Genomic DNA, 25,842 nt, shown 5'->3' with positions numbered 1-25,842 from the left:
TTGTTGTTCATTTTCTTCGGTTTTCTGTTTCAATTTTTTAGATTTGATAGGGAAGCTGAGAGATCAAATATACTGTTTAGATTTTCTACTGCCACGTTTACACCTTCACTATTACAGTGGAACATTTTGTCCAGGAAGTTGTTTAAAAGGGATTGAATTTGTTGTTGCCAAATTGTTTTTTGGTAGGTTTCCACACTACATTCCTTCCATGTATAGAATTTCTTAATATTATTCAGTTCCTTTGGCTGTGATGCCTCATGATTGAGTATTGCTCTGTTCAAGTAGACTGATTTTGCTGTGGTCTGACAGGGGTGTCAGTGGGCTGACTGTGAACGCTCTGAGAGACTCTGGGTTGAGGTTAGTGATAAAGTAGTCTACAGTACTACTGCCAAGAGATGAGCTATAGGTGTACCTACCATAGGAGTCCCCTCGAAGTCTACCATTGACTATGTAGATACCCAGCGTGCGACAGAGCTGCAGGAGTTGTGACTCGTTTACTGGTTATGGTTAAATTACTGGTTATGTTGTCATAATTGTGCCTAGGGGGGGCATATGGGGGAGGGAATACTGTCCCTCCAGGTAGGTGTTTGTCCCCCTGTGTGCTGAGGGTGTGAGGTTCTTGTCCAGTTCTGGCATTTAGGTCGCCACAGACTAGTACATGTCCCTGGGCCTGGAAATGATTGATTTTCCCCTCCAGGATGGAGAAGCTGTCTTCATTAAAGTATGGGGATTCTAGTGGGGGGATATAGGTAGCACACATGAGGACATTTTTCTCTGTTGAGATCATTTCCTTTTGAATTTCTAGCCAAATGTAAAATGGTCCTGTTTTGACCAATTTAATAGAGTGAGTTAGGTCTGCTCTACAGCCACTTAGCATACCCACTGAGTCCCTTCCCTGTTTCACACCTGGTAGTTTGGTGGATGGGACTACCAGCTCTCTGTAACCTAGAGGGCAACCAGTGGGTCCATTTCCTCTATACTATGTTTCTTGTAGGATGACAATGTCTGTATTTCCGATTTCTTTGATGAAGTCCAGGTTCCTACTTTTTAGGCCAAAGGTAGATGAGCTCAGGCCTTGGATATTCCAGGATGAGTTAGTGAAGGCTTTGTGTTCAATAAAGTGTCCAATGTTGTTGGTCGTGTGGTTTGGCTTCAGGCCAGTAAGTGTGAGCAGAGCCTGCTGAGCATCTGGTACATGCCATTGGCTTGGGCTAGTGTAAGAGTGGGGTCTGGGCCTGTTTTCCTACTCACGGCCTGGGCGTATGTGTGACTCATGTTGAGGCCCTCTTTGCGGGAGTGGGGGGCACGGGGTGGGCAGGAGGGGCATAGGTCTGATCTGAGGTGTTCTAAATGGTGTGGGCATGGTTGACTTGGGGGGGTGTTGATTGGTTGGGGTGGGGGTGTGTATGTGGCTGGTGGTGTTGTGGTCTGGATGTAGGTCCTCTCGGTGTGTGGGTGGGTGTGTGAGGTTGTCAGGAGGGCTATCAGGGTGGCTAAAAGGGGGCGGGGGTGCTCAGAGGGGGTGGAATCCCCTGGGCTTGGGTTTCTTCATTTGTCTGTCCCGCTATGTTGTCGACGCTATGGTCAGGGTTTGGGGTGGACTGTTCTGCTGTGATGTTGAGACTTTTGTCAGGAGCTAAGGTTGGCTGTTCTGCTGGCTTCTCTGCGGGGGTGGCCACCTCTCTAGTGGGTTGTTCTCTGTCACATGTCATCCCCCTCATCCTCTCCTCCAGCAGTCTGATCCTCTCCCTCCCTCCATCCCCCTCACCCTCTTCTCCAGCAGTCTGATCCTCTCCTCTATCCCCCTCACCCTCTCCTCCAGCAGTCTGATCCTCTCCTCCATCCCCCTCACCCTCTCCTCCAGCAGTCTGATCCTCTCCTCCATCCCTTCACCCTCTCCTCCAGCAGTCTGATCCTCTCCTCCATCCCCCTCACCCTCTCCTCCAGCAGTCTGATCCTCTCCTCCATCCCCCTCACCCTCACCTCCAGCAGTCTGATCCTCTCCTCCATCCCCCTCACCCTCACCTCCAGCAGTCTGATCCTCTCCTCCATCCCCCTCACCCTCTCCTCCAGCAGTCTGATCCTCTCCCTCCATCCCCCTCACCCTCACCTCCAGCAGTCTGATCCTCTCCTCCATCCCCCTCACCCTCTCCTCCAGCAGTCTGATCCTCTCCTCCAGCCGTCTGATCCTCTCCTCCATCCCCCTCACCCTCTCCTCCAGCAGTCTGATCCTCTCCTCCATCCCTTCACCCTCTCCTCCAGCAGTCTGATCCTCTCCTCCATCCCCCTCACCCTCTCCTCCAGCAGTCTGATCCTCTCCTCCATCCCCCTCACCCTCACCTCCAGCAGTCTGATCCTCTCCTCCATCCCCCTCACCCTCACCTCCAGCAGTCTGATCCTCTCCTCCATCCCCCTCACCGTCTCCTCCAGCAGTCTGATCCTCTCCCTCCATCCCCCTCACCCTCACCTCCAGCCGTCTGATCCTCTCCTCCATCCCCCTCACCCTCTCCTCCAGCAGTCTGATCCTCTCCTCCATCCCCCTCACCCTCTCCTCCAGCAGTCTGATCCTCTCCTCCAGCAGTCTGATCCTCTCCTCCATCCCCCTCACCCTCTCCTCCAGCAGTCTGATCCTCTCCTCCTGCAGTCTGATCCTCTCCTCCATTCCCCTCACCCTCTCCTCCAGCAGTCTGATCCTCTCCTCCATCCCCCTCACCCTCTCCTCCAGCAGTCTGATCCTCTCCTCCTGCAGTCTGATCCTCTCCTCCATCCCCCTCACCCTCTCCTCCAGCAGTCTGATCCTCTCCTCCTGCAGTCTGATCCTCTCCTCCATCCCCCTCACCCTCTCCTCCAGCAGTCTGATCCTCTCCTCCATCCCCCTCACCCTCTCCTCCAGCAGTCTGATCCTCTCCTCCAGCAGTCTGATCCTCTCCTCCATCCCCCTCACCCTCTCCTCCAGCAGTCTGATCCTCTCCTCCTGCAGTCTGATCCTCTCCTCCATTCCCCTCACCCTCTCCTCCAGCAGTCTGATCCTCTCCTCCATCCCCCTCACCCTCTCCTCCAGCAGTCTGATCCTCTCCTCCTGCAGTCTGATCCTCTCCTCCATCCCCCTCACCCTCTCCTCCAGCAGTCTGATCCTCTCCTCCTGCAGTCTGATCCTCTCCTCCATCCCCCTCACCCTCTCCTCCAGCAGTCTGATCCTCTCCTCCAGCAGTCTGATCCTCTCCTCCATCCCCCTCACCCTCTCCTCCTGCAGTCTGATCCTCTCCTCCATCCCCCTCACCCTCTCCTCCAGCAGTCTGATCCTCTCCTCCTGCAGTCTGATCCTCTCCTCCATCCCCCTCACCCTCTCCTCCAGCAGTCTGATCCTCTCCTCCATCCCCCTCACCCTCTCCTCCAGCAGTCTGATCCTCTCCTCCTGCAGTCTGATCCTCTCCTCCAGCAGTCTGATCCTCTCCTCCATCCCCCTCACCCTCTCCTCCAGCAGTCTGATCCTCTCCTCCATCCCCCTCACCCTCTCCTCCTGCAGTCTGATCCTCTCCTCCAGCAGTCTGATCCTCTCCTCCATCCCCCTCACCCTCTCCTCCAGCAGTCTGATCCTCTCCTCCTGCAGTCTGATCCTCTCCTCCATCCCCCTCACCCTCTCCTCCAGCAGTCTGATCCTCTCCTCCATCCCCCTCACCCTCTCCTCCAGCAGTCTGATCCTCTCCTCCTGCAGTCTGATCCTCTCCTCCAGCAGTCTGATCCTCTCCTCCATCCCCCTCACCCTCTCCTCCAGCAGTCTGATCCTCTCCTCCATCCCCCTCACCCTCTCCTCCTGCAGTCTGATCCTCTCCTCCAGCAGTCTGATCCTCTCCTCCATCCCCCTCACCCTCTCCTCCAGCAGTCTGATCCTCTCCTCCATCCCCCTCACCCTCTCCTCCTGCAGTCTGATCCTCTCCTCCAGCAGTCTGATCCTCTCCTCCATCCCCCTCACCCTCTCCTCCAGCAGTCTGATCCTCTCCTCCATCCCCCTCACCCTCTCCTCCAGCAGTCTGATCCTCTCCTCCATCCCCCTCACCCTCTCCTCCTGCAGTCTGATCCTCTCCTCCATCCCCCTCACCCTCTCCTCCAGCAGTCTGATCCTCTCCTCTATCCCCCTCACCCTCTCCTCCTGCAGTCTGATCCTCTCCTCCATCCCCCTCACCCTCTCCTCCAGCAGTCTGATCTTTTCCTCTAGTGCTCTGTTCTTCTCCTTCCTGCTCTTTCTCCTGTTGATGTTGTCTCACTGCAGTCCAGAGTGCAGATATGTCTCTCTCTACCTCCAGCTCTCCAGGTCTGGTTAAGGGGGTGTTGTTGTGCAGGACTGTTGTCTGGGTCTGTGCTGACTGGAGTGTAATCACCTGCTGTTCCAGCTCCAACTGCCTTACCTCCAGCTGGGTGAATTTACCCCTCATTTGAATGGTTGACTTTCCGCTTGGGGGTGCTCGTCTGTGGGTTTATATAATGAAGGGGTCTTGGGGGTGCTCGTCTGTGGGTTTATATAATGAAGGGGTCTTGGGGGTGCTCGTCTGTGGGGTTATGTAATGAAGAGGTCTGGTCTGACCTTCTCGGCGTGGGGGTATCTTTCTCAAGGTAGATCTTCTCCTGCTGAGCTATTTCTTTGATTAGGTGAAAGTCCAGCTGAAACTGTTTGCTGTTGCCCTGTCCCAAAACTGTTCCAGACTTATAGAGATTTATATTAGCTGACTCAGAGTCCTCGTTGTCTAGTATCCTGAGTTTCCACCCATCGGTAACAGCCCCCCTCTTAACAGAGGGGTAGTGTGTTAATATAGCACTGTGCCATGCCAGAGGATGGTCTGGTTAATATAGCACTGTGCCATGCCAGAGGATGGTCTGGTTAATATAGCACTGTGCCATGCCAGGGGATGGTCTGGTTAATATAGCACTGTGTCATGCCAGAGGATGGTCTGGTTAATATAGCACTGTGCCATGCCAGAGGATGGTCTGGTTAATATAGCACTGTGCCATGCCAGGGGATGGTCTGTTTTAATATAGCACTGTGCCAGAGGATGGTCTGGTTAATATAGCACTGTGTCATGCCAGAGGATGGTCTGTGTTAATATAGCACTGTGCCAGGGGATGGTCTGGTTAATATAGCACTGTGTCATGCCAGGGGATGGTCTGGTTAATATAGCACTGTGCCATGCCAGAGGATGGTCTGGTTAATATAGCACTGTGCCATGCCAGAGGATGGTCTGGTTAATATAGCACTGTGCCATGCCAGAGGATGGTCTGGTTAATATAGCACTGTGCCATGCCAGAGGATGGTCTGGTTAATATAGCACTGTGCCATGCCAGAGGATGGTCTGGTTAATATAGCACTGTGCCATGACAGAGGATGGTCTGGTTAATATAGCACTGTGTCATGCCAGAGGATGGTCTGGTTAATATAGCACTGTGCCATGCCAGAGGATGGTCTGGTTAATATAGCACTGTGCCATGACAGAGGATGGTCTGGTTAATATAGCACTGTGCCATGCCAGAGGATGGTCTGGTTAATATAGCACTGTGCCATGCCAGAGGATGGTCTGGTTAATATAGCACTGTGCCATGCCAGAGGATGGTCTGGTTAATATAGCACTGTGCCATGCCAGAGGATGGTCTGGTTAATATAGCACTGTGCCATGCCAGAGGATGGTCTGGTTAATATAGCACTGTGCCATGCCAGAGGATGGTCTGGTTAATATAGCACTGTGCCATGCCAGAGGATGGTCTGGTTAATATAGCACTGTGCCATGCCAGAGGATGGTCTGGTTAATATAGCACTGTGCCATGCCAGAGGATGGTCTGGTTAATATAGCACTGTGCCATGCCAGAGGATGGTCTGGTTAATATAGCACTGTGCCATGCCAGAGGATGGTCTGGTTAATATAGCACTGTGCCATGCCAGAGGATGGTCTGGTTAATATAGCACTGTGCCATGCCAGAGGATGGTCTGGTTAATATAGCACTGTGCCATGCCAGAGGATGGTCTGGTTAATATAGCACTGTGCCATGCCAGAGGATGGTCTGGTTAATATAGCACTGTGCCATGCCAGAGGATGGTCTGGTTAATATAGCACTGTGCCATGACAGAGGATGGTCTGGTTAATATAGCACTGTGCCATGCCAGAGGATGGTCTGGTTAATATAGCACTGTGCCATGCCAGAGGATGGTCTGGTTAATATAGCACTGTGCCATGCCAGAGGATGGTCTGGTTAATATAGCACTGTGCCATGCCAGAGGATGGTCTGGTTAATATAGCACTGTGCCATGCCAGGGGATGGTCTGGTTAATATAGCACTGTGTCATGCCAGGGGATGGTCTGTATTAATATAGCACTGTGCCAGAGGATGGTCTGATTAATATAGCACTGTGCCATGCCAGGGGATGGTCTGTGTGGAAGATACGGTTGCTTATGTTCCCATTTTTATAATAGTCAGCAAAAAGTGTGACTTGATTTTCCATAAGGAGTTTCATTTTGTACTCTTTTCATGTCTTATTATTCTTTACATACAGAGGGTACTGTTTTAATTACCTCTGAACAGTGGGAGGGTGCTTCTAAGGCCTCTCCATTTGGTTGGGGCTCTCCTGCTATTGTTAGGCTCAAGAGCTTTGACACCTCTCACTTGACATGTCAGTGCTAATTGAAGTTGTATCAAGCTTGGTAGCCTTAATTTAGCATTCAGTCCTTATAAAGTAAAATATATCATTGTGATGTATTTTTCTTCATGTTTTTTTGGAAATAATGTATAGCTTCAGACTATTACTCAGTCAGTTCCAGGTTGGATGGTGTTTTCAGGTCTCTGTTTGTTTGCCAGAGCATTTGCTGTATAGTTTGGGAATAGTAATCTTTGGTAGTTGTAAGCCTTCCAGGTAATTCCGTAATTTTTCTCTCTCCATCTCTCTCTCTCCATCTCTCTATTGCTCTCTCTATCTCTCTCTCCATCTCTCTGTCCATCTCTCTCGCTCTTTTCATCTCTCTCGCCATCTCTCTCTCTTCATCTCTTTGTCCATCACTCTCTCTCTTTTCATCTCTCTCTCCATCTTTCTCTCTCTCTTCATCTCTCTCTCTCTCTCTCCATCTCTGTCTATCTCTCTCTCATTCTCTCTCTCTTTTCATCTCTCCATCTCTATCTCTCTCTTCATCTCTCTCTACATCTCTCTCTCTCAGCCTGTGACTGTGACCCCCGGGGCATAGAGACCTCTCAGTGTGGTCAGAAGACAGGCCACTGCGTGTGTCAGCAGGGGGTGTCGGGCGTGCGTTGTGATGAGTGTGCCCGGGGCTTCTCAGGCCAGTTCCCTAACTGCCAGCCCTGCCACCAGTGCTTTGGGGACTGGGACCGGGTGGTACAGAACCTGGCTGTCCGAACCAAGACCCTGTCGGAGAGGGCTCTGGAGATCCAGACCACGGGCCTGACTGGAGCCTATGAGAAGGCCTTCAGAGACCTGGAGGAGAAGCTGGCACGGGCACAGGGCATCGTAAATGCCCGCAACACCACCACAGAGGCAGTCAGCAGCCTGATGGAGCTCATTGAAGACCTCAGGTACAAGGCATACACACTGACACTATTATACTTTACCTAACAAATCACATACAAAGGTAGACTCTGTCTGAATAAAGATTCACCATGAATACCCCTCTCCTCCAGTTTTGTAGTTGAACTGTAATTTCCTTCTCCCTTTCTCTTGCAGGTCTCAGATAGGGGAGACCACAGATGTACTGAATCATCTGGAGGGAGACCTGACCAGTGTGGGGAACAGTAATGTAGAGGCCAGTAATGAGCTCAGTGCTCTAGAGAGAGAGGCCAAAGAGCTCAACCTGACCTCAGATCAGCTCCACCGCCAACTGGACATTCTGAAGAACTCTAACTTCCTGGGTGAGCAGAGACGTCCTGTCCCCCTTCCACCAGAGGGGTTCTGGGATACGTAGTGCCTTAATGGCTGGTGTTATCAATGTTTTTTTTGTAGAAATACTTTTGAAATATTAGTTAAATGTGTCTTTCTTATTTTTGGGCCCCTCTCCTTCCCCCAGGTGCATATGAAAGCATCCAAAGCTCCTATAATAAGTCCCGTGACGCAGAGCGGCGAGCCAACCAGTCCACCACTACCACGCCCAGCACTGTCAGCCAATCAGCAGACACCCGCCGAAAGACAGAACGCCTCATCTCTGCCAAGAAAGACGACTTTAACCGCAAGAACGCCGCCAACAAGCGAGCCCTGGGGGACCTCAATGCCAAGGCACAAACCCTGGACATGAAGAAGATCAACGAGAAGGTGAAGCAAGCATCAACATAAACAGCTAAATACAAATGGTCAGAGTTCATGGAAAGTTATGAAAATCTACTAATCTGATACATGTTCCACCCCACCCCCTTTGACCAGGTCTGTGGGGCCCCTGGCGATTCCCCCTGTGTAGAGAGCCATTGCGGAGGGGCCGGTTGCCGGGACGACGAGGGGAACAGGCACTGTGGAGGCCTGAACTGCAACGGTGCCGTAGCGATGGCAGAGAACGCCTTGGAGAAGTCTAAGCACGCAGAGAAAGAGCTGAACATAGCCATGGGGGAGGTAGAGGAGCTCTTCCACAAGGTCAGTTACTCCAAGTGGACATACAATCTCCTTAATAGATAAACCCAAACTGTCTTGACAGGAAAGGAAGACATGCTAAATCTATTGTGGCATGTCATTAACCTCTCTGGCGCATGTGGGACGAACTCGTCCCACCTACGTAACAGCCACTGAAATCCAGTGGCGCGATTTTTGAATCGTTTGAAATACTATTACTTCAATTTCTCAAACATATGACTATTTTACAGCTATTTAAAGACAAGAATCTCGTTAATCTAACCACACTGTCCGATTTCAAAAGGCTTTACAACGAAAGCAAAACATTAGATTATGTCAGCAGAGTGCCCAGCCAGAAATAATCAGACACCCATTTTTCAAGCTAGCATATCATGTCACATAAACCCAAACCACAGCTAAATGCAGCACTAACCTTTTATGATCTTCATCAGATGACACACCTAGGACATTGTGTTATACAATACATGCATGTCTGTTCAATCAAGTTCATATTTTTATCAAAAAACAGCTTTTTACATTAGCATGTGACGTTCAGAAAAAGCATAACCCCCGCAAACTTCCGGGGAATTTACTAACAGTTTGCTAAATTACTCACGATAAACGTTCACAAAAAGCATAACAATTATTTTAAGAATTATAGATACATTACTCCTCTATGCACTCGATATGTCCGATTTTAAAATAGCTTTTCGGATGAAGCACATTTTGCAATAATCTAAGTACATCGCCCGGCATCACAGGGCTAGCTATTTAGACACCCACCCAGGTCAGCCTCCACCAAAATCACATTTCCTATAAGAAAAATGTTCTTACCTTGCTTGTTCTTCGTCAGAATACACTGCCAGGACTTCTACTTCAATAACAAATGTAGGTTTGGTCCCAAATAATCCATCGTTATATCCAAACAGCGACGTTTTGTTCGTGAGTTCTAGACACTATCAGAATGCTACATCACGGTCTCGCGCATGGCGCATTGGCGTGACAAAAAATGTCTAAATATTCCATTACCGTACTTCGAAGCATGTCAACCGCTGTTTAAAACCAATTTTTATGCCATTTATCTCGTAGAAAAGCGATAATATTCCGACCGGGAATATGCAATGCCCCTAAACAGCCGAATTAAATTTCTCCTCAGGAGCGAATCGTGCACGCGCCTCATTCAAAGGTCCTCTGATCCGCCACTTACCAAAGGCGATAATGTGTTTCAGCCTGAGGCTGCCTCGTCAACCTTCAGGTATTTCCCGGGTTCTGAGAGCCTATCGGAGCCCTGGGAATTGTCACGTTACAGCTAAGATCCTTACTTTTCAATAAACAGATGCAAGACGCACAACTCCTTGTCAGACAGGGTACTTCCTGCATGAAACCTTGTCAGGTTTTTGCCTGCCATAGGAGTTCTGTTATACTCACAGACACCATTCAAACAGTTTTAGAAACTTTAGGGTGTTTTCCATCTAAACCTGAACAATAATATGCATATTCTAGCTTCTGAGTTGGTGTAGGAGGCAGTTAAAAATGGGCACATATTTTTTCCAAAATTCTCAATGCTGCCCCCTAGCCCGTAGAGGTTAATACATACATACCCCTGTATCACCTACAGTATGAGGGTACATTTACATTTTAGTCATTTAGCAGACACTTATTCAGAGCGACTTACAGTTAATGCGTTCACTAGGTGAGATGACGACATATCACAGTCATAGTAGGTAAAACGTTTCTACAACGAAGCAGCTATCAGCAAAGTCGGGGGAATTGAAAACAGTTATCCCTGGTTCTTCGTATCCCCCTGTTTGGCTTCTCAGGTGGCAGATGCCAAGAGCAAGGCGGAGGAGGCAAAGGGTAAAGCCCAGGCAGCTCTGGACAAGGCCACTAACACCAAAAACAAGGTTGAGCGCTCCAACAACGACCTGCGGGACCTCATCAAGCAGATACGGGACTTCCTCATGCGTGAGTCAGCTACTAGGAAAACATTTTTGGAAAAGTGACAGAGAATTCAGATATTAGAGGAAAAGTGAGTTCAGACCTTGGCTATATGGGACCATACAAGCAATTTATCTTCACCTCAGGATTGTCATCATGATCAGCATCATAATCATTAAGTATTAACTTCCAATCTGCGTCAAAAATCTCTTTGCTGATCTGAATATTTTTTTCTGTCTCCTTGCAGAGGAGGGTGCTGATCCAGACAGCATTGAAACGGTGGCTAGCCGTGTCCTGGAGCTGTCCATCCCAGCCTCACCACAGCAGATCAGACACCTGGCAGAGGAGATCAAGGACCGGGTCCAAAGCCTCTCCAACGTAGACGCCATTCTGAAACAGACACAGGACGACGTGCGCAAAGCAGAGCGGCTTCTGCAGGAGGCCAAGAAGGCCAGGTGTGTGTGTGTGTGTGTGTGTGTGTGTGTGTGTGTGTGTGTGTGTGTGTGTGTGTGTGTGTGTGTGTGTGTGTGTGTGTGTGTGCGCGTATCTTCTATGTAGAGGGTTATAGGTTAGAGCATTATCAAGTAAAAGAGAATAGTCCAGCACGGCAAAACTCTCCTGATTCCAACAAGTGTTTCCGTTCTGTAGGAATCGGGCAGGCGGGGTGAAATCCACAGCAGAGACGGTGAAACGGGCACTTGAGGACGCTAAGACGGCCCAGGCTGCAGCGGAGAAGGCCATACAGCAGGCTAAGGTTGACATTGGTGAAACTGAGGTCCGACTAGCACAGGTACAGTAGGAACTCAACTGAGTGGACACCATCTGTATTCTGTTTGATGGGATGAGGGGATCAAGAGATAATGCATTCCTGATATTTTCCCTGCTCGTAGATCGAGTCTGAAACGTCCAGCAGTGAACATGACCTGAATAATGCCATGGACCGCCTTGGCAACCTGGGTCGGGAGATTGACGGTCTGAAACTCAAACGTGCAAAAAACAGCATGGCAGCAGCTCGAGCTGAGGAGACAGCCACTATGGCACGGGACAAAGCCAATGATGCCAAGCAGGTGTGTGTGTGGGTTCATTCTATGTGTATATTTAGGACTGTAATACTGTGACTGTTATTAATTATGCTGTCTTATTTCTCTCAGATTTTAGATGGCGAGCTGACAGATAAGTATCACACAGTGCAGGACTTGGTGGACAGGAAAGCCAAGACCGTCCAGGAGGCCAAAAAGACAGCAGAGCGCCTGAGAGACGAGGCCAAGGAGCTACTGAAAGACGCCCAGAACAAGCTCCAGAGACTAGCAGGTGTGTGGCAGGGACCCTGCAGGGAACTGGGTCTCGTTGTTTAATTAAGAGCAGCATTGTTTTTGATTTACACAAGCTAACCTTGGAGAAGAGCGAAGGCAACATTGCCCTTTTGTGGTTAAACAGTGTCACTGTATTGTCTGAATTTGTCTGATGGTGGTGTACTCAAACCAGAGAACAAATGGTACATTTTACATTTTAGTAATTTGAGGAAAAATAAGGAACCTGCACACTGCTCTTGATAGTATCACTGCTCTTTAATAAGCTTTACGTATCGGCCTCACGGCCTTTGTCAGACATTTTAGTCATTTAGCAGACGCTCTTATCCAGAGCGACATACAGTTAGTGTATTCATCTTAAGATAGCTAAGTGGGACAACCACATATCACAGGCATAGTAAGTACACTTTTCCTCAATAAAGTAGTTATCTACTTTAGATAGGAGTCAAGATTATTATATATATATATTTTTTTATATTTAAGATACCTGTTCAAAGAGTCAGGTTTCAGGTGCTTTCGGGAAGATGGGCAGGGACTCTGCTATCCTAGCTTCAGAGGGAAGCTGGTTCCACCATTGGGGTGCCAGAACAGGTCTACAGTATGACAGTCAGTCAGCCAAGTCTGGTTATTCTGAGATTAAACATTAAGGTATAAACTTGACATACTTTATATCCACAGAACTAGAGAAAGACTATGAAGAGAACCAGAAAAAATTGGAGGGCAAAGCGCGGCAGTTGGACGGCCTAGAAGACAAGATGAAGGCTATCCTCAACGACATCAACAAACAGATCCAGATATACAACACCTGTCAGTAACAGGGACCTGGCCGAGTTAAACCAAACACTGACTGACTGCAGACACTATGTGAACCTACTATTGCTTTACTCTCTTGTAGGGTGTACACTGTATGCGCTCTAGTGGGGAACTCAGTACTGCACCTACAGCCATGGTGCTTATCCAACTACACTGTGTAACTGTGTCTTTTTGATTGTAAGATTTCACACATGTAATATAACATTGTGTGCCCTCAGTGTATTACTGTGTGACTTTCAACTGAAGGATAGAAGTGGCTCCACATGACATTTACGAAAATAATAATCCATTTGTGTGTGTGTGAAGAATACGAACATGTGCAAATATGTTTGCGCCTCAACTCAGATCATCCTCCAAACACTGCCACATTCAGAATATAAATAATGCCAAAAAAGTACTTATGAATAGATTGTTCTGGATAAACAATGAACAAAAGCTGTTATGTGTACCGACTGAGGATGAACCAGGGGATGATCGGTTACTTTGACATGGTTTCTGATCTCCACTGGATTAAATGATGGGATGCTTAGACTTAATGGTTGGTATTGTTCCTGTAATTGAGAGAAAGCTTTTTGGAGTTGCCTGAAAATAAATACTGAAAAAGCATTTCCCCCCTCCAGTGTAGGGAAACTGAAACTGTGTGACTGATAAAAATGGAACACCATCACTGCACATAATAAACATACATTGCATATGCAATGGTGGGGAGAGAGGTGTGGATCACCTACGGAGAATATTGTTAAAAATTGTCATGTCTGAACTAGTTCATGTCATATTCAACATCTCTCTATTATAAACCCCATATAATAGGCCTGTTTTACTAATCTCATGCTCTGGTTTCATAGCTGCCTTCCTGTAGAACCAGCCAAGAAAACCTTTGTCACATGGGAGAATCTCAATAGATGTTTCTTTCAATTGCACAATTCTCGCGTCCTCTCGCCTCCTCAAAACCCATTGGAGGAGAAGGTCAGAAGGGCGGGACTTTTGGCTTTCTCATCCAATGAATTATTAGAAGGAAGCGAGGAGAGAGGACGCGATAAGTTCATAATTGAGATGTTCCCATTGTGAGGGGTTGGTTGCTACAGTGCCGCCTCAGCCTGACTGCCTCCAGGAAGTGGTCAGTCTTCTAAGTGGATTTCGGTTTGGATTGTTTTTGTTCCTAAACAAAGTGCGAGTCATTTCCCGTGGTCTGGTAAAGTAACTTAGGTTGAAGCGATTTATCGTTTTGTTACCATTCACGTCACCTATATTTGATAAAAAATATTTAGGAATCTATAAGAGATGGGACCTCGATAACGAGAATATTCTAGAAACACCAGAGTACGGGGTTTCGATTTCGGGAAGGGGTGAGCAGAGGCCTGCGGCCGTCAAGGAGCTTAGGGAGGGCTGAAGAAGTACGGACTCGCCGGCCATTGTGCACAAAGACGGGGAGACGACACTCCAAATTATACATGTTTTGTAAGTAGTCGGTCATACTGTCTAGTATTTTTAGAAATATTCAATTATAAGTCATGAGGCGCTATTGTCAATATGTGTTGTTTGTTTAGCTTGTCAACAACTGATAAACGTTAGGTAGCTAAATTAGCTAACAAGCTAATTACATTCGCCAGAACTGCTAGTAATTTAGCCAGGAAGATAAAGCTAGTTGGCTAACTGTTGTTAGCTTAGCTAACCTTAGCCGGCTAGCTAGATAGCCAGGTAACGTTAACGTTACATTGGCAATTTGTCCCTGTTGTTAATGACATTATAGCGATCACCTGTTAACATTTTAATGTTGAATTGTCCGATTTTTTTTTAATAACTGATTGGCCAATGATCATTGATAGCCAAGTAACTTATTTTAGCATGCTAGTTAACTTAGTTACCTAACGTTAGTTACCTAGCTACCTAACGTTAAGTAACTGGTCGTCAGTAGCTAACAACTAACTTGCCGCATGAACATGACGCCATTGCATTGAGGGTAAAGAGACTGTGGCAGAAATTTACATAAAGGTTTAATGTTAAGTGTACTATTATTAACCAAATGCAATGTGTAAAGTAAACAACAATAGTCTAGCTATCACTTAAAATACATTGTAGTTAACGTTAGTTAGCATTGTACCGAAGGTAACGTAGATGTTTTAGAGTCACATTGTCTTGCAATCCAGGGTGCAACATTCATGGGCAACATCCAAGGCAAAATATTCAAGATAGCTAGCTAGATACAGTAGCTAATATCACAAATAGTTGGGATACTCAATAAGACAGCCACCCCAAGTCATCTTGGTAGTACATGCAGAGATACTTATTGCAATGTTTGCAGACAGAATCCAATCTGATCAGTGTACTGGGAATGTTTAAAATGTGAGTTTAATCTGAATGGGGTGAGGTTTCAAATTTGAATGTGTACATGTGTAAATGATTTAATTGATCATATATTCTATAACCTACTATATACACCACAGATCACATTCTTTATGACTCTTATGTAGCTCTGCAACACTCATTCATAACTGTGGTGGGTCCCCTGACTCTTTTCAGGACCCCTGATTCTGTTCCGGGAGATTTCTGACCTGTATCATCGCCAAGATAGCTGGACCGGGTAGAAAGCGGCACACCTCAGAACCAGTCCCCAGCGGCAGCAGTGACGCCGGCGACGGGCGGCCCGTGAGCGCCAAGCGCCTGAAGATGGCCAGCAGCAGTGAGTCAGGCCGGCGGAATGGGGGTCAGCGCAGCGCAGATGACAGCACCAGCAAGAAGAAGCAGAAGGACAGGGCCAACCAGGAGAGCAGGGAGGCCAAGCGAGCAGCAGCAGGGGCCAACGCAGAGCACAAGAAAGGTGAAATGGTTGAAGGGGAGAGATTTGGGCTGTGGTTAACTTGGCAAGGCACGAGGGTACGTCCCTGAGATGCTGCTTTATTAGCATTGGTAGAGTGATTGCTGAGAGCAAGTCTTTTTGCCTGCGTTTACACGACAGACCAATTTTGATATTGTTTTCCCACTAATTGGTCTTTTGACCAACGCGTTACTGGGCGCACACTGCCTGCCCTCCAGGACATCTACAGCACCCGGTGTCACAGGAAGGCCCCAAAAAATAATCAAGGACCTGAGCCACGGCCCATTCACCCCGCTACCATCTAGAAGGCGGAGACATTACAGGTGCATCAAAGCCGGGACCGAGAAACTGGAAAAACAGCTTCTATCTCCAGGCCATCAGACTGTTAAATAGTCACCACTAGCCGGCCTCCTCCCAGTACCCAGCCCTGAACCTTAGTCACTGCTACTAGCCAGCTACAACCCTGTACCTTAAGAGACTGCTGCCCTATGTACATAGTCATTGAACCCTGGTCACTTTTTAATAATGTTTACATATTGCTTTACCCACTTCATATGTATGTACTGTATTCTAGTCAAGGTTTGTCCTATATAACTACTTTTGTACACACCTTTTCTATTCATATACAGTCTATTCACACCATTATATATATTTTCTGCACTCTAACATCGCTTGTTCTGATATGTATTTTAATTTGGGGGATTTGTGTGTATTGTTAGGTATTACTGCACTGTTGGAGCTTAAAACATAAGCATTTCACTGCACCTGTGATAACATCTGCAAAATATATGTAGGTGACTTTTTTTGATTTGGCCAATCACATCAGATCATTTCACATAAGGTATTTTTTTGTTGTTGCCGATGTCATTGGTCAGAAGACCAGTTAGTGAAGAAAAAAAAATCAGCCTTATGTTGAGCCTATTTTGATTTGTATTATGACATAAAATCTGATGAGAAATGGGGGAGACTAGTGGTGTTGAACGGTACTTGAGGTTTGCATTGTGTCATCTCGGCAGTGTTTTCCATTAGCGCCGTTGGCTAATCAGCCGGTTACAGACACATTTTCAGCCACCTACTTTTTCCACTTCGTATTAAAGATGCATTATGCAGAAATCGATCCGCTATTTCCTGGTTGCTCAGTTCTAATTTCAGTTTCTGTGACAAAACAAGCATGTGTAGTGTAGAGAATCATTGTACCATCTTAACTGCTGTGAAATACCTTTTCCATGAACAAATGTATTGTGTTAGTGTTTTCATCTGTTTGAAGCTGGTGTACAAATCTGAACGTAAAAGACACAAAGACGAAACTTAAGAATGGGAAGAATAGAAATGGCGTACATAAAATAGATCTACATCGAATTCTATTGGTCACATACACACGTTTAGCAGATGTTATTGCGGTTGTAGGGAAATGCTTGTGTTCCTAGCTCCAACAGTGCAGTATATGTACAGTAATAGTAAAATAGGATGGCCTTGACTAGAATACAGTATATACATATGAAATGGGTAAAACAATATGTAAACATTATTAAAGTGACCAGTCTTCCATTATTAAACAGTGTTCTATGTATGTAGGGCAGCAGCCTCTAAGGTGCAGGGTTGAGTAACCGGGTGGTAGCCAGCTAGTGACAGTGACTAAGTTCAGGGCAGGATACTGGGTGGAGAATGGCTAGTGATGGCTATGTAACACTCTAATGACCTTGGGAAAGAAGCTGTTTTTCCGTCTCTCTGTCCGAGCTTTGATGCACCTGTACTAACCTCGCGTTCTGGATGATAGTGGGGTGAATAGCCCGCAACCTTGATAATCTTCTTGACCTTCCTGTGACACCGAGTGTTGTAGATGTCCCGAAGGGCACGCAGTGTGCTCCCGGTGACGCGTTGGGCTGACCGCACCACCCTCTGAAGAGCCCTGTGGTTGCGGACGGCGCAGTTGTCGTACCAGGCGGTGACACAACAAGGCGGCCATGTGTATCGGCACCATACCACTTCTTAGACTTGCTTTCAATGAGAATGACAAAACTATAACACGCATTTCTATGTGAATTTGGTCTGGTTGCCCAAAAAAGTAACATATTGCAGCTTTAACTGGCCTACTTTTCATTTAAAACGTTTAATTCGCTAGTCCGTCGATTCCTCTCCTGCCATAATGACTGATAGGCATTTTCTGCCTGTTAATCACAAAGCAACTGATGACAGGGAAACACAGTCTGCTGTCTGTCCTGTCTCCTGGTCTAATTTGTGTGCTGTGGTTAGTTGCAGTAGAATGTCTTAACACTGAGGGAGAGCGCATGATGCTTGTGAATTTGCATGTCCCGTGTAAATGTAAGTGGTAACGATGAGTCGAAATCCACCTAGCCATAATTATTGTTTTCTGGCACAATGGTTTATTTTCTTTCATGTGCTTCACATAGCTGTCCACGTGGAGTCGTGTGGCATTGGCTATTTACTGTGCATTGATTGACAACTGAACAGCTAGTGTTGACTATTGTATAAAAATTGTCAAACTGACTTAATAAAGTTGATCTCCTTATATCCCTTTGCCATTCATAAATCATGCAACGTGATTATACTGTATGTCCATCGCATCGGGACAAGTAAACCAATAGCCTTTTTGGGGGGGTTTCCTTTCCTAGGATGTCAGGGCTTGCCAGACAGTGACTCTGCAGTTAGTGACTTTGTCTCGTTAGTCATTGTAGCCTACCGAATCGCTTCGGTGAGAGAGCCGTTAATTTGTTTCCCACATTTTTTCTAGGCTTCTGGTTGCCCTAGCTTTTTTTGGCGATTATCTGCACATACATTCTGAAAACATTAGATAATGGTGAATCATCACGACAGGAAAAATGTGTAGTGGAGAGCCTCATTCTGAAAGTAGCCTATGGTTACCTGGCAGAATTATATCCTAACTATTGTAATAAATCCAATGGGTATTTGTTTTGCAAACTCGACCACCTCACGGCGCAACGCCTCTCCCCTATTTGACCTAGATTGTTTGTGTGTATGTATTGATATGTGGGCCTTTTTTGAAAAATGTATGTAGCTCTGTCCTTGAGCTGTAGTTGTCTATTAATGTTCTATATTATGACATGTTTCATGTGGACCCCATGAAGAGTAGCTGCTGCTTTTACAACAGCTAATGGGGATCCTAATAAAATACTGTTACATGAACCATAAACACGTTTGTTTTTGTTGTGGACTTAGAACACTCCTGTTGTTTTTCTATTTAAAAAAAAAAAAGGTATCTTTCAGAGTGAACCAGGAAAACGGAAACCTGAGAACTAACTGGCGAAAACAGAATTTGGGAAAGAAAATTAATTAAATTGATTTTTATAGGGCCCTACCTATTGTACATTTTAGATTAATTTAGGCTAATGTAAAATCAGAATGATATAATAAATAAGACTGAAACCCATTTATTTCAATTTAACCTGAAATATATTTTTGTAGATAATGTGGGCTATTTACTTCATCTTTTTCAGTTTTAATAAAATAGATAGTTTGAGGAACAAACATCATTGTTGCAATTTATATCTTGCAGTAAAACTAGAGGTCCTGGATGGCAGGAAGCTTGGCCCCAGTGATGTACTGGGCCGGACGCATTACCCTCTGTAGCGCCTTGCGGTCGGAGGCCGAGGAGTTGCCATACCAGGCAGTGTTGCAACCAGTCAGGATGCTCTCTGGTGCAGCTGTGGAACGTTTTGAGGATCTGGGGACCCATGCCAAATCTTTTCAGTCTCCTGCGGGGGGAAAGGCATTGTCGTGTCCTCTTCATTACTTTCTTGGTATGTTTGGACCATGGATAGTTTGTTGGTGATGTGGAACTTGAAACTCTCAAACCGTTCCACTACAGCCCTGTCGATGTGAATGGGGACGTGTTCGGCCCTCCTTTTCCTGTAGTCCACGATCATCTCCTTTGTCTTGCTCACGTTGAGGGAGAGGTTGTTGTCCTGGCACCACACTGCCTGGTCTCTGACCTCCCCTATAGGCTGTCTCATCGTTGTCGGTAATCAGGCCTGCCACTGTTGTCATCGGCAGACTTAATGATAGTGTTGGAGTCGTGCTTGGCCACGCAGTCATGGGTGAACAGGGAGTACCGGAGGGGACTAAGCACGCACCCCTGAGGGGCCCCTGTGTTGAGGATCAGCGTGGCAGATGTGTTGTTGCTTACACTTACCACCTAGGGGCAGCCCGTAAGGAAGTCCAGGATCCAATTGCAGAGGGAGATGTTTAGTCCCAGGGTCTTTAGCTTAGTGATGAGCTTTGTGGGTACTATGGGGTTGAATGCTGAGCTGTAGTCAATGAACAGCTTTCTCACATAGGTGTTCCTTTTGTACAGGTGGGAAAGGGCGGTGTGGAGTGCGATTTGAGATTGCATCATCTGTGGATCTGTTGGGGTGGTATGCAAATTGGAGTGGGTCTGGGGTTTCTGGGTTGATGGTGTTGATGTGAGCCATGACCAGCCTCTCAAAGCACTTCATGGCTACCGACGTGAGTGCTACAGTGCGGAAGACATTTAGACGGGTTACCTTGGCTTTCTTGGGCATAGGGATGATGGTGGTCGGCTTGAAACATGTACACTCCCGTTCAAAAGTTTGGGGTCACTTAGAAATGTCTGTGTTTTTGAAAGAATTGTTTTTATTTTGTCCAAATAACATCAAATTGATCAGAAATACAGTGTAGACATTGTTAATGTTGTAAATTACCATTGTAGCTGGAAACGGTTGATTTTGTTTTTTTAATGGAATATCTACATTTATCATCAACCATCACTCCTGTGTTCCAATTGCACGTTATGTTAGCTAATCCAAGTTTATCATTTTGAAAGGCTAATTGATCATTAGAAAACCCTTTTGCAATTATGCTAGCACAGCTGAAAACTGTTATGCTGATTACAGAAGCAATACAACTGGCCTTCTTTAGACTAGTTGAGTATCTGGAGCATCAGCATTTGTGGGTTTGATTACAGGCTCAAAATGTACAGAAACAAAGACCTTTCTTCTGAAACTCGTCAGTCTATTCTTGTTCTGTGAAATGAAGGCTATTCCATGCGAGAAATTGCCAAGAAACTGAAGATCTTGTTCAACACTGTGTACTACTCCCTTCACAGAACAGCGCAAACTGGCTCTAACCAGAATAGAAAGACAAGTGGGAGACCCTGGTGCACAACTGAGCAAGAGGACAAGTACATTAGAGAGTCTAGTTTGAGAAATGTCTATGTATTGTGTCTGAAATTGAGATGTGATCCCTGGTGGAGGGAGCTAATGCCTGATCACCAGCCGATCATGTTAGCTAAGACAGTGTGGCCAATGGCGTGGTTTTAGAGGCCCTCCTCTTGCTAAATGCATATAGGGGAAACACTGGTATTGGTAGGTATAGTGCGCTGGTTGCTGCTCTCGCCTTAATGCTGAAGAGTTGTAATCCTAGCTGATGTAAGGCCGGATCCAGGGAAACGGGCTTTGTCACGGTCACGAGAGAAAGCTGCTGTGCCTCCCTGCTATGCTGTCTCCAACTAGAACACATTACCCCAATCAATTCAGAGGGCTGGTCGGCCAGCATGATTCTCCACCCACACAGCATCCTCCTCTTGCCTCATCTAGCTACCCTCGGTCCCATTGTCCACACTATATCCTTTGTGTCCTTCCAATGCCTTGGCTGTTGTCTATGCCATTCACTGATTCGCACCAAGGACCTCCCCAGTTTCTTTCATATTTTAGTGGTGTAACACATTAGTAAAATACCTATCATACTTTCAATGTATGTGGAACTATGTGCAAGTGACAGACACTACGGACTAGCCTAGTGGTAAGAGCCATTTCGTTCAATGGAGGACAAACGTCAATACTATGTTGTCATAGTGGACCGTAGCAGGGTCTATGGAGAGGGGGGTCACATGGATTATAGCCGACTGGGAGCCCAGCTGTGGAGGGGTTGGTGTTGCCTTGGACATTTTAGTGTGTGTGTGTGTGTGTGTATGTGTGTGTGCGTGAGAGCGAGCGAGGATGTGTTGTATACTGTGTGTGTGTGAGAGAGCGAGAGTTGTATACTATATGTGTGTGAGGGGGTGTGTTGTATACTATATGTGTGTGAGGGGGTGTGTTGTATACTAGAGGTCGACCGATTATGATTTTTCAACACCACTACCGATTATTGGCGGACCAAAAAAAAAGCCGATGCCGATTAATCGGCCGATTTTTATTTTTTACATTTGTTTATTTGTAATAATGACAATTACAACAATACTGAATGAACACTTATTTTAACTTAATATAATACATCAATAAAATCAATTTAGCCTCAAATAATGAAACATGTTCAATTTGGTTTAAATAATGCAAAACAAAGTGTTGGAGAAGAAAGTAAAAGTGCAATATGTGCAATATGTGCCATGTAAGAAAGCTAACGTTTAAGTTCCTTGCTCAGAACATGAGAACATATGAAAGCTGGTGGTTCCTTTTAACATGAGTCTTCAATATTCCCAGGTAAGACATTTTAGGTTGTAGTTATTATAGGAATTATAGGACTATTTCTCTCTATACGATTTGTATTTCATATACCTTCGACTATTGGATGTTCTTATAGGCACTTTAGTATTGCCAGTGTAACAGTATAGCTTCCGTCCCTCTCCTCGCTCCTACCTGGGCTCGAACCAGGAACACATCGACAACAGCCACCCTCGAAGCAGCGTTACCCATATAGAGCAAGGGGAACAACTACTCCAAGTCTCAGAGCGAGTGACGTTTGAAACGCTATTAGCGCGCACCCGCTAACTAGCTAGCCATTTCACATCGGTTACACCAGCCTAATCTTGGGAGTTGACAGGCTTGAAGTCATAAACAGCGCAATGCATTGCGAAGAGCTGCTGGCAAAACGCACGAAAGTGTTGTTTGAATGAGTGTTTACGAGCCTGCCGGTGCCTACCACCGCTCAGTCAGACTGCTCTATCAAAATCATAGACTTAATTATAACACACAGAAACACGAGCCTTAGGTCATTAATATGGTCGAGTCCGGAAACTATCATCTCGAAAACAAAACTTTTTTCTTTTAGTGAAATACGGAACCGTTCCGTATTTTATCTAACGGGTGGCATCCATAAGTCTAAATATTCCTGTTACATTGCACAACCTTCAATGGTATGTCATAATTACGTAAAATTCTGGCAAATTAGTTTGCAACGAGCCAGGCAATGAACGCAAGAGCAGTGACCCAATTTCATGTTAGCAGGCAATATTAACTAAATATGCAAGTTGAAAAATATATACTTGTGTATTGATTTTAAAGAAAGGCATTGATGTTTACGGTTAGGTACATTGGTGCAACGACAGTGTTTTTTTTCCCAAATGTGCTTGTTAAATCATCACCCGTTTGGCGAAGTAGGCTGTGATTCGCTGAGAAATTAACAGGCACCGCATCGATTATATGCAACGCGGGACACGTTAGATAAACTAGTAATATCATCAACCATGTGTAGTTAACTAGTGATTATGTTAAGAGTGATAGTTTTTTATAAGATAAGTTTAATGCTAGCTAGCAACTTACCTTGACTTCTTGCTGCTCTCGCGTAACAGGTAGTCAGCCTGCCATGCAGGCTCCTCGTGGAGTGCAATGTAAGGCAGGTGGTTAGAGCGTTTGACTAGTAACCGGAAGGTTGCAAAAACGAATCCCCCCTGAACAAGGCAGTTAAACCCCGTTCCTAGGCCGTCATTGAAAATAAGAATGTGTTCTTAATCTGACTTGCCTAGTTAAATAAAGGTGTAAAAAAAAAAAAAAAACGGTGGCCAAAAATACAGATTGTTATGAAAACTTGAAAACGGCCCTAATTAATCACCCATTTCGATTAATCGGTCAACCTCTATTGTATACTATATGTGTGTGAGATTGCAGGAGAATAAACAAGTCTGTAGTAGTGGTGAACATGAGCACCGTAGTAGACTGAGCTGAACTCCCATACATGACCTGCACGCCCTGCCTAGAAGAGAGCCCCAGGCTCCGTGCTGACTCAAGAGAACATGAGGTTGTTTGAGGGCCTTTCAACTTAGATGGCAGGTGCTGCAGCTTCACAGTGACAAAAGGTAGGTTGGCTGAGCATTGCCAATGTTTGTGATTTTCTTATTTCAGGTTTTTTATCAGAATGAGGATTATTTGTATATTTGTATGTTTGTGAATTTTAACAGGCTCTGGGGAGTGTCTTTGATGAAACAAACGTTTTAGCAGTGGATTCATTTTTCTACCGTCCATAGAAGTTAATGTTGAATGTTGCATTTGGAAAGTATTCAGACCCCTTGACTTCATCCACGTTTTGTTACGTTACATCCTTATTCTTAAATTGATGACTCTATACACAAAACAGGCCTTTGTATGTGTGCATTAATGTAAATCTAGTTTCTTGTGATGCTGCAGTATTTTGAAGCCGTTTTCAGATGTCGAATGCATTGATCTATATCTAATGGTAATTGTATAGGTATAGTAAATCTAGTCCTCTAACTAAATATATCCAGTCTAGGGTTGAATGGAGGGAACCCGATTACCGGGATTTACCTCCCCAAAACCACTCCCTTTTCCCGGGATAAATAACTGAGCGAAACCAATAAATTCTTTATATGAACAGCATGGCGTGGAATGGAACTGATAAATTATATGCCATGTCTTAATCTGGCTTCTCTACGTCCTCGGCGTGATGAATCAACGCTCAGGTTGGGGACAGATAGCCCGTCAGTATGGGGCGCAGTTCACAATGCTTGTAGACCTATCATCTCATCATGGTGACCGGTAGGCCTACATTTGCTGCAGCATAATCTAGGCTTGTTACGTGAATTAAGTTATCAATGTTCTTAACCCGAACTTCAATTAAACTACTCAGTCTACCCCACCAGAGTGTGTAAGATTCTGGTTGAATGAAGCAGACGGATAGCCAGCCTACAAGGGTCAAAACGTTTATTTATGAGAGCTCTGAAAATCCTTACAATGTACAAAGCCTTTTATATTAACACACACACCAGTAGAGAACTCCACCCAGCTTTAGGCGGCTGTATTTTTCCACAGCACCCAGACCACCTGTCTCCTTATCTTTTGCCAGCCTAGCTGTTCCCAGGCCGTTGTTTCTCTCCCTAACTTAAGGAGGCCCCTTCTCCTGTTCCTTTCCCAAGGTCGTCTTATCAACTCTGCCCTGGTCATTTTGAAGTGGTACCAGTGTCTTACTCACACATAGTATTGCATTATAGTTTTTACCCCATTATTATAGCCTTATTTCGAATACATTTCAACAGGTTATAGGGTTTCTGAGTGAAATCATTTAGTCAAACCTTTAATCATATAATTTCCATTACAATGCTACAGTAATATAATGACCCAACGCGCGTCTAATTTACCCATCTCCATCTGGCTTTTCGGGGTCACCTTGTTTTTTTAAATTGCAGCTGCAGAGTTTTAAAAAAGCATATCGCTCGAATATCGTTGCGTTAAATTAGCGCAGGCGCGCGCTCTCTAGCAGTCTTTCTCTCCAACTCCATTCAAATTGCATCCAAAATACAGTTGAAGTCGGAAGTTTACATACACTTAGGTTGGAGTCATTAAAACTCGTTTTTCAACAACTCAGCAAATTTCTTGTTAACTAACTATAGTCTTGGCAAGTCGTTTAGAACATCTACTTTGTGCATGGAACAAGTCATTTTTCCAACAATTGTTTACAGACAGATTATTTCACTTATAATTCACTGTATCACAATTCCAGTGGGTCAGAAGTTTACATACACTAAGTTGGCTGTGCCTTTAAGCAGCTTGGAAAATTCCAGAAAATGATGTCATGGCTTTAGAAGCTTCTGATAGGCTAAATGACATCATTTGAGTCAATTGGAGGTGTACCTGTGGATGTATTTCAAGGCCTACCTTCAAACTCAGTGCCTCTTTCCTTGACATCATGGGAAAACCAAAAGAAATCAGCCAAGACCTCAGGGAAAAAATTGTAGACCTCCACAAGTCTGGTTCATCCTTGGGAGCAATTTCCAAATGCCTTAAAGTACCACGTTCATCTGTACAAACAATAAACACCATGGGACCACACAGCCGTCATACCGCTCAGGTGATACTAACCACAACTACCAGCCAGATCCAATCCCAAATGATTACAAAGTATTTACCTTGTCGCCACATGTAAGGAATCAAAATGGTGGTAACAATATTAAGAAACATACAGCAGTCAGCAAAACTGTATGTGTTCTGTTTCCTAGAGATGAACGTACTTTGGTGCGAAAAGTGCATATCAATCCCAGAACAACAGCAAAGGACCTTGTGAAGATGCTGGAAGAAACAGGTACAAAAGTATCCATATCCACAGTAAAACGAGTCCTATATCGACATAACCTGAAAGGCCGCTCAGCAAGGAAGAAG

At 45.6% G+C, this 25,842-nt stretch overlaps 2 protein-coding genes across 10 annotated transcripts in view; both read left to right on the top strand.

Annotated features, from left to right (window-relative positions):
• Positions 1-13,261, top strand: part of LOC115168600 (laminin subunit beta-2) — a 68,619-nt gene extending 55,358 nt beyond the window's left edge. The window contains exons 25-34 of the mRNA XM_029724026.1: positions 7,194-7,566; positions 7,715-7,899; positions 8,055-8,296; positions 8,405-8,608; positions 10,405-10,549; positions 10,770-10,977; positions 11,171-11,312; positions 11,413-11,589; positions 11,674-11,833; positions 12,511-13,261. Of these exons, the coding sequence (XP_029579886.1) occupies positions 7,194-7,566; positions 7,715-7,899; positions 8,055-8,296; positions 8,405-8,608; positions 10,405-10,549; positions 10,770-10,977; positions 11,171-11,312; positions 11,413-11,589; positions 11,674-11,833; positions 12,511-12,647 (1,973 nt within the window). The 3' untranslated portion in view covers positions 12,648-13,261. The remainder of the gene's footprint in view (positions 1-7,193; positions 7,567-7,714; positions 7,900-8,054; positions 8,297-8,404; positions 8,609-10,404; positions 10,550-10,769; positions 10,978-11,170; positions 11,313-11,412; positions 11,590-11,673; positions 11,834-12,510) is intronic.
• A 454-nt stretch (positions 13,262-13,715) lies between these two features.
• The window catches only part of LOC115168601 (ubiquitin carboxyl-terminal hydrolase 19), a 34,524-nt gene continuing 22,397 nt past the window's right edge, over positions 13,716-25,842 (top strand). For 7 of the 9 annotated variants that reach the window (XM_029724033.1, XM_029724030.1, XM_029724032.1 and 4 more), the window contains exons 1-2: positions 13,716-14,103; positions 15,166-15,463. In XM_029724033.1, coding sequence (XP_029579893.1) covers positions 15,313-15,463 — 151 coding nt within the window. In that variant the 5' untranslated portion in view covers positions 13,716-14,103; positions 15,166-15,312. The remainder of the gene's footprint in view (positions 14,104-15,165; positions 15,464-25,842) is intronic. The other 2 variants (XM_029724035.1, XM_029724036.1) reach the window with 2 other exon arrangements.

This window comes from Salmo trutta, chromosome 30 (genome assembly GCF_901001165.1).
Source record: "Salmo trutta chromosome 30, fSalTru1.1, whole genome shotgun sequence".
NCBI classification, from domain to species: Eukaryota; Metazoa; Chordata; class Actinopteri; order Salmoniformes; family Salmonidae; genus Salmo; species Salmo trutta.
The sequence above is the reverse complement of the archived record's forward strand: the minus strand, read 5'-3'. Positions and strand labels throughout refer to the sequence as shown.